The sequence below is a fragment of the Scardinius erythrophthalmus genome (assembly GCF_964197995.2).
Source record: "Scardinius erythrophthalmus genome assembly, chromosome: 2".
NCBI lineage: Eukaryota > Metazoa > Chordata > Actinopteri > Cypriniformes > Leuciscidae > Scardinius > Scardinius erythrophthalmus.
Window position 1 is genome coordinate 9,045,291 of NC_138222.1, and position 14,954 is coordinate 9,060,244.

A 14,954-nucleotide genomic window follows, 5' to 3' on the forward strand; every position below is an offset into this window, starting at 1 on the left:
GCAGTAATTACAGAAATTAATGCAGGTATTGTTTAAAAATAGGTACAATATAAAGCCATGTATGTATACAATAAGTGCATTGTATCAAATGATTAACTTAAATGTTAGTACATAGATAGTAGTTAAAGATACTCAATATAAAGTAGCACAGAACATCCGAATATAACTTTTATCAAATGAGAAATGTTAAAAATAATGGGAAAATGTACATTTTTACCCAACTAATGTTCTCACTGTGAAATCCGTGAAATGATATCTAAACTTTTGGCAAACCCACTGAGTCCTTCTGTTTGTTTTCCATATGTGAATTTGTATAATTTCTTAATAATGTTCTGTTTATGAACTAGTATTGTTTGGCTGAGAAGGATGTAACTCTTTTAAGTCAGAAGAGGAATGGCTCTCAGGGTATAGTCTTCATCCAGGTGAAAGTCAGGTGGAAAGCATGTCACTGAAAACAGCTTTCTCATCTCTGTCCACCTTATGAATTAAACTAGTGCACCTTTATTAATCTTTCTTTAAGCTTATGCTCTTAAAATAAAGAGGGTTTTCGCAACAATGCCATATAGAAGAACCATTTTTGTCTCCCCAAATAACCTTACAGTGGTCAGTTCTTTAAGGAACCGAAACTTTTTTGTTGTTGTTGCTGTAAAGAACCTTTTGTGCATCTTTTGTGCATTTTAAAGGTTCAATGGATGTTAAAGGTTCTTCATGAAACCATCAACACCAATAAAGAACCTTTTATTTTTAGGAGTGTAGAATAACAATCCCCCCGACTGATAACCAAACTCCCTTTTTTTTTTCATCTGTGAGTCTCCAGCACTTGCAAACACTGAGAACGGTCATGCTGGTATGCTGCCAAATGGGGGCCAAAGCTGTTTAGAGAGCGAAGGCCTCCCCCTTTCCCTCTGCTCATCTTTGCTTTGGAAATAGTTGGCTGCTCGTTACCCTGTCATTAGCGAGATGAGAAGCAGTGCACAGCGCTGTGAGGAAAGGCAGCCGATTTCTGCTGGCTCCAGCCGGTGTCTCCAGTCAGTCCCAGCTGTACAGAATGCCCACTTCCTCAGAGAGGAACGCACTTTTTCCCCCCCGTGTGACCCAGAAATTGTAGCTCTAATAGGACCATTGGAAGGAAATGATAGTTTACCTTACCTCACCTTTTAAGAAGAACAGTTACCCTTTGTTGTTTTCCAGTAAAAATACTGAAACATCCTTAGAATAAGATACAATTACATGAGAAGCAAAATTGCATGAGATATTAAAAAACATTTTCACAGAATGTATATTGAATATATTGAATGTTTCTTTTTCTGACCCAATTTGTAATTTTCTTAAAGTAGCATGAATCTAGAAAAGGTTTATACCTTAATACACTGCAAAAAAAAGTCGAAGTTGTAAATAAAACAAGTTAGTATGTTTTACAAGAAAATACTATTTCAGTTTTTCTACTTTAAAATTTCACTTTAATTCAGTGTGTTACTTTGTGGAATTGTGTTTGTGTAATTTACTAGCAGGGAACAATGATTATAATGATTATTATATTTATATATATCTCATTTAAGACATATTCTCTCAATTAATAATTCATATTTTCTTAATATCTTGTGCAGTTTTGCTTCTCAGGTAAATTTATGTTCTTTGAAGATTGATGATTACATTTTTTAATAAATATGTTTTTGTTTTTGCTGCATTGTTGAGGTAGTAAAGCCAGTAACGCTGTGTAACCTTTATTTAACTCAGTATTATATTGCTTAATAACTTTATGTTGCTGAAAGACACATACATGGTCATTTTAATTTAACTGCACATTTTTGAACGGCACATTTTGTCATTGCTCATATTGTTTTTCACACTTGGTCTTGGCACGTTTTGATGACAGGAAAACTGCCCCCACATGTTTGAATGGAAGCAGAGAGAAGTTTAGAAAGAGTGCAGAGGGGTCTGGGCCACCCACCCAGCCTGCCTTGGGCTTTCCTGACTGGAGCCTCATAATCACTGCTATATCTACATCAAAACATTAGTACGTGAATACTGGCTAAACTTGAAGATATCTTCCCATTCCTCCAGGCCTCATCGTAATGAACAAACAAATGTTACTAAAGTAATATCCAATCAGTACAAATAAACCTCTAACGCTCTCATAACATCCACATGCTTGAGCTATTTCAATCAGCTGGCTTTAATTGAGTCCTGATTGCTTGTGACTGGTAGGATTGTCGTACTTTTGTGGTTTTAAATGTCACTATTTTTTACGCCTGTTCTTTTAAAAAAAAATGTTTGATTACATTTTAATAAGAAACAAGAGTTGTCAGTAATGGCTCACTTGTTTGGAATTATACATGTTTGTTATATGAAAATGAGAAATCTTTTTCTGTATGCGCACAATATCTTCTGGCACCCACATAGCACTGTTTGTGAACTCATGGCTTGTCGGCTGGTTGAATAGCCACTGTGTTTGTGAGATGTTTGCATCTCATATTCCACATCTGAATCCAGCAGCTGTTCTGGGGAAATGCTGGTGGGATTGTTAAGGTGTCAGCCTACCTGAGAGCAAGATAAGAGTTCAAAACATTTCAGTGAACTTCCCCTTCATTTGTTCTCAAATCTGTCTTTGTCTCTTAAATGCATTTTTTTGCTGGAACCTTTCCTAGTCAAGCCTCATTACAATTTGCTGTTTACCTGAACCCGTGAAGGATCCCTTCAACACTTGTCTGTTGAACTTGCTCCAAACCTACAGAGAACATCCCAAACAGGGGTGAACCATATAATCACAGACTGTACAGCATGTAGAATCATGCCCTGAGAACAACGTTGACAGTTTCTGAACTGTGAGATCACATAAGAGAGTTGGGAATGCACTGTCTGTTTGATGTGGTGCGCACAAAAACGTCTGAAAGTGATTCAGAGGCACATAAGGGACTTTAAGCCATTAATCACAGGACAGAAGGACTTTTTTTTTTTTTGCAAGAAAAAGTAGTTAATCTAGTAAGGCATTTTGGGCATATAGGTTTTAAATGTTGGTTCCCTTGTGAAAAAGAGTACTATTTAAATGATATACTTTAAATAGAATACCTACATGCGAACTGAATGTAATATTTTCAAACACTTAATCGCATGTTAATTGCATTTAATGAAAACTAGTGCAAAATGCCCGTGCACAATCAGTTTTTGTGTGTCTTTTTAGTAATTGTTGGTTTGGTGTGTTTGAGTGCTCATTGTTACAATTACACAGCAAAAGTTCAGTGACATTTTTATTTGTGCATGGTAGAAAAAGCACACAGTGAACTCAGAGAAAACGCTATGCTTGAGCAAACAGTTTGTGAATAGGCTACTACAAATGATGCCCGTGAAAGAGACTGTGAACGCATTGAATAGGATATGTTTAGTTGGTGAATAGCATAGGCTACTATTACACAGTAGCGATAACGTTAAGTGCACCAGAATGAAATATAATATTCAGAAGAAGTAAACAGCATTGCTGACTTACAGATTCAGTTAACATCCACAAATGAATAAGCGCGTCGATTCAGGGAGCAGTGAAAAGTGCCCGTGCAAAATCAATTTTTGTGAGCTGATCACCGTCAAAAAAGTTCAGGAGATATTTCTTAGCGATGGCTGATTTCAACAGTTTCAATATGATAAAAAATAACTTTTATATTGATTCAATGGATTAATTGCATTTTGAAAAAAAAAAGTGTCATGAATTTATTGCATTTTTGGGGGAAATTATCCGTTTTTATAATAGATCGTTGAAAATCAAAATCTGGGTTTGAATTTTTTATGTTATTATAACTTAAAGATGCTATGTGAAAGTTTGAAACAGAAAATAGTCGTTTTCATCTTGCCACTTTCTTGGTAAAGAAAACACATTTTTACTCAAATTAATCAAAATGGATTTATCACGTTCTGGAACCAAACTATAATATTCAGAAGTAAACAGTGTAGCTGACTGAGTGTTTATGTCAGAGTGTTTATTTTTAAACCACAACCTTTTAAAAATGATATATTTAAAGACATCTTTAGCATTTCTCATCCAAACAACGTCAAACTTGGCACTGCACTTACTCGTGCCCGTGGCAAGACACCTGTCGAATTTGAAATCCATCGGACTAACGGTTCGAGAGATATGTGGTTAACAGACACACAGACAGACACACAGACAGACGTTTCTGTAATTTATAGATAGATGTAGTATATAGTTTAGATTTACACTAAATGTAAGTACCTTTTTTTTACTTTTACAAGTAAGACTTTAATACGTCTTTATATGTCATTTCATAATTACTTTTATTACTGCATGGTTGGGATGTGAAAAGTTTCCAGTGCTAATCTTTGCTCCTTTTTTGGAGAATAACCTGTGAAGGGAATACATAGTCCTCCCTGTTACAGACTTCCTGGGGCTGCGGTGTGAAAGCTTAGCTTACAAAACACAAAATCCTCTCTCCATGACATCACGGCAGTGGAGTTGATCAGCATCCTCATGACAGTTGTGAAGTGATTAAGTAAATGTTCAAAGTCAGTGTGCTTTTTATCCTGGAGACATTCCGGTCCTCAAAACTGATTAGTCGAGCAGCTTTCCAAGAGTGCTGATAACAGTGCAACAGCACTGTTTCTATTAAACTGTGCTTGCGTCAGACTGTCAGTGTGTGCTTGTTATTTTTCAGGGACTCCTCCTTCAGGTTACTTTGCAACAAGTGACAAGTGTCTTTATGAGCGAGTCATTGAATCATTCATTTAAATTATTAGTTAAAAATGCTAAAACGAATGAGTCATGGAATCATTCACTCAACCGATTTGTTTGAATTTGCATACAGTACTATCCGTCCTAAATAGTATTTGAAATTTGAAGTAGTGTGTCCCAAATCGTAGTATGTTGAAATTATTATTCCAAAGATACCCTGATGGTCTACTATTTCCGGTAAGAATTCGAAGTGCCGATAGTGTGAATATATCAAACAAAGTATTGCGTTTAAAGAGAGATTGTGTACTATCCATCTTCAGTGTGGAAGTAAGCAATTTCCTGTGAATGTTCTGATTCATTATCTATTATAGGTAAATAACAAAGAATATGAAGTGCAGTAAACAGTAAAACTAATTTCCCTACATACCTGGGTGTTTAAGATTATGATAATACATTAAACAATATGATAAAACGTACACCTAAAATAACTGGAAGTGGCTGACAAAGGAAGCCTTTTTATTTAAAAAGATGGGCTAAAATAGCCTGTAAATGATTTGATATGTGTTTGAGAGTCATTCTTAGCTCAGATTTTAGACGTTTGCAGCTGAAGTAATTTTTAGACTGCTGTGTTTTTAGGCCTCTGTTGAGAGAGCTGGAATGAAAATGAAAAGAAATTCCCTCAATGAAAAGCATAATGTAATGCCAAACTAAAGGTGTCTGGACTGGAAGAGAGTTAAACAAGGGTTTGGGATCAGGACAGGGAATAATTTACCACATCTGGTTCCAGGTATCATCAAGGTGCCGCACATGGTCAAGATGAAAATGTTTAACTTTTTATCAATATTGCCTGACATCATGATTAAAATGGTATAAGTTCACCACCTTTTCACATTTTATAATGCAATTGTGCTAGTAAAAAATGAACATTGATGAAACATGACATCAAATTCTGGATTTCTGGATCGCTGGAAAAATGTTAACCTAAATCCTGTTGTTCTTTTGTTTTTTTTGCAAGCTAAACTACAGCATTTGCTGTAAATACTAGCTTAATAAAAGTAATAGACACTTAAAAAAGCCCCTAACTAGATACATTACCAGTAAGAAATCTCACTCTACCCAAGGTGGGATTTTCACCTTCATCATGTCTGATCATTCATCTAGTGCCCTTATGAAAAAGAAGTACACTTTAGCATACATTTGAAAACTACATTTGAGTACTTATTATAAAATAATATACTTTTAAAGAATATAAGTGCAAGCTGAATGTAATGTTTTGGGCACTTGCATGTTGTTAAAATTGAATTAAATTTTTATTTATATTAAATGCAATGAGTGTTTTTTTTTTTTGACAAACTTAAGTAGGACTTAATTACATCTTTATATGTTATTTCATAATTACTTCCATTATCTTTAAAATATGGCTAAGTTTACTAACAAATGACAAGCATTTAGGGTCAACTAAAATATACTCATTTTTAATGAAAAATTTAATTTCTTTTTAACTGTACTGTATGTCATGTTGACTTTAAAAGTAATATCGAAAACTAAAGTTAGAATTAAGTACTTTACATATACTTTAGCATGTTAGTCAACACAAATAACACAGGTGTACTTTAAAGCATGACAAAAGTTTTTTTAAAAAACACTGATTTATAATATACTTTAAAGTAAAACTTTTAAAGAATTTTTAAGATAAGAAACATATTCAGTGTCTCCAAAGCCACACACACCTTCTTCAAAACACATGAACTCACACAGCAGATTCTGAAAAGCGTCATGAGAGACGGTGTTAAAGGTAGGGTAGGCAATTTCAGAGCGGCTAGCATTAGCAAGCTAGCTTTGAAAGCATGAGATCCTACCCTCCCTTCAGAGTGTTTCCAGAGCCACGCCTTAAATTACCTCATGTCTCAAAGCACATAACATTACAACAATAATGAATGTAAACAACTTACACAGCTCTTACTTGCACCTGACTGCTTCAGATTCACGTCAGCGTTGATAGTGTTGACATAGAAACGCATAAATCCGAGTCTGAGGACGTGAACAGCTTCGTAAAAACAGTAGAAAGTCACAGGTTTCCAGCTCGTAATTACATTTACGACATGACGTGAACGCAGCTTAAGATCGTTGTTTGGGTTCAGGAGGAACTGTAAAAGGCGGCTGCTGTTTGTTTGTGGCGCTCGGTGACTGTCTGTCTAACTCTGCATAGCCTTATAGAACGCGCGTGTGATGTCTGCGTGAGCATGTGCGTGGAAATACATATGTTGACAGGCAGGTAGGACATCTTACTATTGCATTGGGACTGAATGCAATGATTGGACGAACAATGTTTGGTTCTGAGACTTCCACAGAAGATATATGTACATGTTGTAATATATAGACCACTTCTAGTATTGAATACCCTACCCTACCATACCCTACCTTTAAGTGGCCATACAGTAAAGCTTTAAACTTTTCTAATGGTAAACAGAGCAGAGGCAGTAACGCGTTTCTGTTCTTTGTGCTCATGGTTTTGTGTTCAGTTGTTATTTCTCTTTGTTTCTCACAGACTTTATGTTGAGTAGACCCTGTTTGTACCTCTATGAAATTTCACGCCATTCTGACAAAACAGGCTGATTACTATCTGACCATCTTGTTTTTTAAGCTATGAAACACTAGATTAGACTTTTAGCCCGAGGCTGTGGAACAATCTTAGAAAATTGGGTTTTCCAATGGAGGAAGACAGCAGGAAGAAAAGAGGAGAGGCCTTTAAAAGAAAACACGTTAGTAAGTAAACAAAGGCGGACTAATTCCAGATGTATTGCTGCTAGACTTGACAAATGTGACCCAGTGAGCTCAAATTCATAGACATGAACTGTACAAATCCACTGGGTTTTTCATTGTTTTGTTTTGAAGTAACTTGCAAAATAATCAAAGAGTCAAAAATCTGTCTTAAATTAATTTTGTATTGATAAAACAAATTTGATTAAACAGAAAAAAATATTTCAGTATGCTTGGAGTCTGGAGTTGATCATTTTGAATAATATTACTGCATTACTGCATGAGTCCGAATGAAGCTGTTAGGTGGGAAGCATTTATCATTCACTTGAGCCAGCGTTTTAATGGCTCATTTAACCACAGGTGGAAGAACTAAGGATCTTTAGCAGTGTGTTCAGTGCTGACAGATCAGACAGTCTCAATCTCCAAACTGGCCATTCCAGGGCCTGGGGATTGTTTAGGGTCAAAGGTCATTTTTTAAAGTTGACATCTCACCTCAGTAGGACTGGGCTCGGAAGGAGTTTTTCCCCTATCACTCAACAAACATGTCAGAGAGAGGTGATGGAGACGTTTTAGCCTTAAACTGAAGAGAATGTGATTCCTAAATTCCTTCTTTTGCCAGTTATTTGTTGGATCAGTTGAAGAGTTGTATCTTCTTTCCAATTTTTGCCATTCTTTACTTGTGAATCTCACAAAAAACATCTCCTGACCATGTGCAGATCATATTTCACCACCACAAAATAAAACTATTATGAACAATATATTATACATGTTTACAATATATATGTGCATAATGCATATACTCTTCACCAATGTGAATAATATATATATTTGCACTAAAGCTGTGCTTCCCCTCCCCCTATTCCTTCTCTAGGTCCCATCTCGCCCTCCAGCAAAAAGATTTGGGCTATAAATGTCTTTCTTTAATATGAATGTTGATTATTATTAATAATATTAATGCACCTATTCAGGAAAATCCTAAAAATAGGCTTCATTTCCTTTGACCTTTGTGAAAGTGTAATAAAGTGTAATAATATTTTTGTCTGTTTTATTTTCAGATATCACATCTCATTTGATGAATGGAGAGAGAGCGGGATACTGATCCATGAACTGAAACTAATTGTCTCAGATTAATATCAAGAAAAAGTGGAGATGACCTTGTATGATAACATTCTGTGGACAGAGCAAGACCAAACAACTGTTCCTCCTGTAGATTTGTCCACTCCATCAACACAGAGGTCCTGATCCACACAAACTGAACAGAATGACTGCAATAGACAGGACATATTTGCCTGTCCTCATGCTGGGACTTCTCCACCAGATTCAGGGCTCTCTGGTAAAAACCAACCTTGGTCTTAAGGTAAAGAGGGGACAGTCAGTCTTTCTGCAGGAGGGGGACTTGCAGTTTCATATACCCAGAGAAAAGGATGCCTGCAAGCTGGAAGTTGTGCTGAACGAGCCCATTACACAGCGGGTCGGCACACTGTCCCCACAGGTAAACAATGTTCATTATTTCTGCATGCATTTCTCTCTTTGTATTATCCAACACACTTTCAGTGATGAACATGCCAAAAGGTTTTTCATCTGAGTGCATTATATCTGAAGAACTACCCTTGTGAATAAGAAATGTGCTTAATTGTATTTTGTTTTGAATGTGCACTTGTAGTGTACTTTAATGTAAGGTATATAAAAAAAACCCCTGTATTTGCAGATAATATAATATGGAAAAAAATTCACAAAAGTGTACTTAAAGAGAGTAAACTTGCATGACTGTTTCTTAACATACTTTGTTGTAATAATGTCAAATTAAAAGTTTTACTTTAAAGGGGCTAAAAGTAGAATTGTATACATATACATATAATTAGTACAATAAGTTTATGCGTATTTGGCGTGCTGTCCGGGGGGAGGGCTCCGAGCTCGGAGTTAGGCCCGAACCCAAAGTACTCCCCCCAGTTGGTAAGTGTAGATGGAACTGTAAGTGAGGAGATGGGGTGGAGGAGGGATGCTGACAAACTTTCAATGAACAGAGATAGGTCTGCTGTGAATTTATACTCTGTCATTGAGTTGATTACTGATTAATCTCCAGCTGTGCATAATTTGGCTAATTATCTGAACCTGCTCCTCCCGAACTTTGTTAATAAAACATCATTAAGTGAACTGCAGCCAGCAACTTATTGCTTGTGCTCGCACTCGTAACATATAAAAGACTGAACGTGATTCAATGCCCCTCTATATAACTATGGCAAAGTTATTTTTTCGTTCTTTGCTATGTAGTCAAAAGAAGTTGGAAATACCTTTGCAGCAATATGCTGTTAACGAACATCCCGACAGCGTCCACGCTGCTGGGAGCGACTTTTGGTGAATCTGTAAATATGTGCTGTGCGCTCTCCTCTCAATAACAAAATAAACACACAACAAAAATGACAGCGATGAGAAAGCGGCGGTTAAGAAAGCATCTGATCAGAGTGATGTGGATATGTTTGCCTCAGCTCTGCAATTCAACGGCATCATGTCGACAGATGTTGACATGTTTTTTTTCTTAAAGTTAAACAAAGTTTTTCATCTAATATTTTATTTTATTTTATTTCAGCTTTATTTCAAATAATTAAAACAATTCACACTCTGTGTGACAATTTTAATAGTTTAAATTTTAATTAACAATATGTTTTTTTTTCTTTTCTGATTGTAATTCAGGTTTGTTAATGCAATAACAGTTCATAACAGGTTATTAGGTGTATTAGGATTGTGTGGTGCTAATTTAAGTTAAAGTTGCAGTAAGCGATTTCTGAGAAACACTGTTGATATTTAAAACGATATGTAAAAGCGAGGCAAAATAAAATAAAGCGAAGATGATTAACAAATGACATGGAGGAATATAAAATGAACTTCCAGTACACAAGAGTATATACAGCGCAGGAGTTTGTTGTAAGTCACCAGCAGCACACAAGCTCGACACTCAAAACTGTCCTGTTGGTTCTGTGAAACATAGCAAAAGCAATGTTACTCACATATGGAGCAGAAACAACCTCTTTCAGGCCTTCCCGCTTCGGTCTCTCCAGCGCTGGAAAGCTTTTCTAATATTAATGCGGGTCCTAAAGCTTTTGTCTGATCCATAGACTGTAAAAAAATATGGACGTAGTGTCCGTGACGTCACCCGTAGGTTTCTGAAGACCATTTTTGAAGCCTAAAGTGGGCGGAGCCGGCCGTCGCCATCTTGGCCTTGCGTCACTCCCGGATAACAGAAAATAGGCAAACAGGCGGGGCGTGAGTGGAGCTGAGGAGCCTGGGCTGGCTATCTGAAATCACCTAGCTCGACGTGATCGAGTTAGCTGATGATGTAAAGCCAATTAAACGTTCCTATTTTTGCCCTTCGTAATATTATAATAGTCAAAAGACATGGCTACAAGTGAGACTGTGTATTACTTCGAGAGTGTTTGTGTGTGACAGTGATTTATGTGCATACATGTCCGTCACTCTTTCATGGTCCGTCAGCGCGGCATTGCTCAAGTTCGTAGAGAGCTTATTCAGTCCATTTTAAATTCTGATTTTGGCCGTCTCTCAAATGGGTTAAACCATAGATATATTGCCTATGAAGTTCAAGTAAATGCGCTAGAAAATCCGCGCTCATTCATGTGCATTTATTGCATGAACGGAGAAAGCGCCGACGCCCGCATGATTTCATCTGACGGTACATAAGCATATTATAATCCATCTGTTCCGTGAGAGCAGAACGAACGAGCATTTATTGACGTTTTAAATTTGAAAACCCCAAAAAGCAACGAAATTGTCAGACATCCATTAGTGCAGGTTCACGGAGGAAAACAACTGAAATACAGCGCTGGTTGTTCTCTCGAACGATAACGACGGAATCCAAAGACGTGGGCTTTGTACCCAAGTATTAAATTGTATGAAATAATCCCGAAAAAAAGCACAAACACTGCAGAGATGGCAAGTTCAGCAGCTAACATTGCTGAGGTGAAGTGACGGCTAGTAAACAGCAGACAAACGGCTAGCACTGACAGCGGCAATCCATCTGTCACTCAAGTGGCCACTGGCCACACCCTTAAATTTAAATATTAATCAACTAAACGGACGAGTTGTAAAATAATTCACCCCCCTCACAGTTGTTATGAAGGGCAAAATTAGCTGTATAGACCAAAGCCACATAGAGATCCAGGCTGTAAACATATTTTTTTCTGCTGTAAAGTTGGTAATTTTAACATGAGGGAGATACAGATTTGACTCACTTCTGCAGCCAGGCCAAGCGGCCAGTCAATGAATTGCAGTTTAACTCACTTCCGTGTTGGTTTCAAGAGAGAGACGGGGAGGTTGCCGCTTGGTCTGATCATAACCCTTCTTTTTCCAGTGATATTCCTCTGACCTTTTCTCTTGTGTAATGTCTCTCAGCCATTTCTCTTTCTACAGTCCTTCTTCAAATCTCCCTCTTGCTCTCTCTCTCTCTCCTCCCCTATCATGAGTGGACACACTCCCTGCTGCTGATTGTCTACAAGAGTGTTGTGGCACTTGGTCCAATCCACTAGCCTGGAAATCGGTCGACAAAACAGCAAAAACGTCCTTCTTGCAAAGGAACGATTCGAGTGGCGTCTTCTTTTCCTCTTTTAGATAAAAAGCCAAGTCTAACTCGCTCGTTGTAGCAGCCAAAGCCGTTTCAAACAACTGGTATTCATCCATAGCCGTCTTGCAATGTTTACTAATGACTTCAACGTCACAGCTTGTCTTCTGTTTAGCTCGCCTCTGGCCTGCCTATATCAGATAACCCGATGTGATTGGTACAGCTCAGATACAAGAGCATATTTAATGAGCATCATTACTCGACGCCAGAGTGACTCGCTGAGCAAATTTGTGCTCTCGCGAGAACTCTGGATTTCCAGGGTACCAGTCCACTGTTGTTGTGTTCATAAGTAAAATATATTGTGACCGATATTTTAAAGTGTTGTGTATTGACGTAGCCTAATATGTCTGAGAATAGAAGTGAAAGAGTAATAAAGATGGATGAAGTTTGCTACTCCTGTCCCATGTTCTTCATTATTTAATAACTCCAGACAGAAACCACAACTTTCCCCAGCGTTTCTCAGAAATTGCTTACTGCACCTTTAATTTCTGTTCTTTCCACGACTATTTCTCATTTGATAGGTTTTTGACTGTCACTTTTTGGCCGATGAAGTGAAATACACTCATAATGGATGTCCGATTTTAAAAGAGGATACTGTTAAACTTCGTCTGTACAGGTACGTTTTTCATGCTGCTTTAAATAAATACAGTAAATTGAAATATTTGTGGAAGACATTGTATTAAAAGACAGATAGTAAACTTTTTGTCTTTAAGAATATGGACATTTCATGAAGACTTCTTTATGTTTAGATTTACAGAGACAGAGACCTACAGTGAGCTGTTCTCTCTCAGTGTTGAAATCATGGAGCCTGACTGTAATGTAATTAGGTTTGGATCACAGAGTCTCGAGGTGCCAGAGTTTTATGGCCTCTCAAATATCCTAGACGGTAATGTTGTCTCCTTCCACTATGAACACCGACATAATATTGAGTGCACAGTTCAGATGACAACTTTGGAGACACATCTACCTGTTCACGGTCAACTAGTCACCGGGGAACCGGAGAAACCAGAGGGGCCGAGAGGAGATGAACCAGATAGCTTTGTTCCTCTTCGAAGACAGCTGGGTAAAAGCATAACATAATAATATTTGACCAGTTTTCCTACTTTCCTAATGCACAAATGCGCTTTAAAAATGATTCCATCAGGTCAAATTCATGTGAAAGGAAACCTAAAGGTTGCTAAAATATTCCATTAGGTCATAATTCACTTTAGTGGCAACTTTTAACCCAAATTGTTGTCTTAATAAAATTATACACAAATGAAAATTGACATATATGCTGCAATAAACTGTATTTTTGGCAGACAGTTTTTGGATTGGAAGGAATGTAATGGAATTTTGCGAACGACCTGTTTCGATTTAGCAGAACAGCTGATAGTATCACCTTATTTATTTAATTATATATTTACATTTTTTTTAGGTTTTCAGAATACACTACTGGCCAAAAGTTTGGAATAATTAAGATTTTTAAAATGTTTTTGAAAGTAGTCTCTTATGCTCACCAAGGCTGCATTTATTTGACCCAAAATACGGCAAAAACATTAATATTGTGAAATACTATTACAATTTAAAACAATCATTTTTAAAAATATTTTTAAAAATGTAATTTATTCCTGTGATGCAAAGCTGAATTTTCACCAGTCATTACTCCAGTCTTCAGTGTCACATGATACCTCAGAAACCATTATGCTGAATTGCTCCAAACTTCTGACCATAAGTGTTCTTGAAAATACTTCAAAATATACCTTGACTTCATTTGAGCATTATAATATCTGGGGAAAAAACTACTAATCTGTTTTGTAGTTTAATACTGGGGCATCATTTTCTCTGTCCCCCTGCAGATAATAAAGCTCGAGCTCATTGTAAAAGTGACGACTGTCTAAAGGGTCTTAAACTGCTGAAGATCATCAAAGTACCATGCAATGATTTCCTCATGATGGGCATCCGTTACCACCACACCGACCCTCCATCTCCAGACATAGATTACATCGCAATTAGACTGGATCTCATAGACACTCGTAGCAGAAGCATAATTCAGGTGTACAATCCTAAAATAAAAGCATTTTTAAATTAAAGGAGTTTTTTTTACTACATTATTAACACTAGTTCTGCTCACCTCCCATTCAGTCAGAGCAGGCCTGGATCCCGGTAACCATTAAAGACGCGATGCCCAATCAGCCGCCCAAGCCTGCTTTTATGTCCATGTTCATCTTAGAGGTGGACCAGTTCATTCTGACTCCTCTCTCCACGGCAACTCTGGATGCGGAGGATGATGAGACGCCCAAACAGCGCCTGGTGTTCAACATCACTAACCCCCCTAATGAGGGCTTCATCACTCATTTGTCTGATCACACCAAACCCATCTCCTCCTTCTCCTGGATGGATCTCAACGACATGCTGATCAGCTACCAGCCTCCAAACTCCAGTCACACGCAGCGTAGGAACTACGAGGTAACCCTTCTGGAAAAGATACGATTTAGCATACTTTTACAGAGTACTTAAATATTATATTTTAAAGTGTGAACCGAATGTAATTTTTTCTGACACTGCATGTTAAGATATTAATATATAAAATATATTAACTGTAAATGTAATTTCAAACAACACACTAAAGTTAAAATTATAATCAAGTACTCTACATGTGCTTTAGTATGTTAGTCAACAAATCAAAATAAATGCACTTCTTTAAAGCACGAGATAAATAAGATTTAAAACTAATTTGACGTGTGTTAAGAAACATAGTCATGAAAGTGTACTCTTTTAAGATCTGAAGTACACTACAAGTGCACATTCAATACAATTTAGCACTTCTTTTTTTCTGCAGGGGAACTATACTGACTTGATGTTAAACAGAATTATTTTATTTAACTCGATAATGCAGTATGTATT

The 14,954-nt window shown here is 37.0% G+C and overlaps 1 protein-coding gene across 1 annotated transcript in view; it reads left to right on the top strand.

Annotated features, from left to right (window-relative positions):
* Positions 1–8,699: 8,699 nt before the first annotated feature.
* frem1a (Fras1 related extracellular matrix 1a) overlaps positions 8,700–14,954 on the top strand; it is a gene marked incomplete at both ends in the record, with an annotated part of 29,705 nt that continues 23,450 nt past the window's right edge. Inside the window, 5 exons of the mRNA XM_081358497.1 lie at positions 8,700–8,930; positions 12,590–12,684; positions 12,818–13,131; positions 13,907–14,103; positions 14,193–14,516. Coding sequence (XP_081214623.1) covers positions 8,700–8,930; positions 12,590–12,684; positions 12,818–13,131; positions 13,907–14,103; positions 14,193–14,516 — 1,161 coding nt within the window. The remainder of the gene's footprint in view (positions 8,931–12,589; positions 12,685–12,817; positions 13,132–13,906; positions 14,104–14,192; positions 14,517–14,954) is intronic.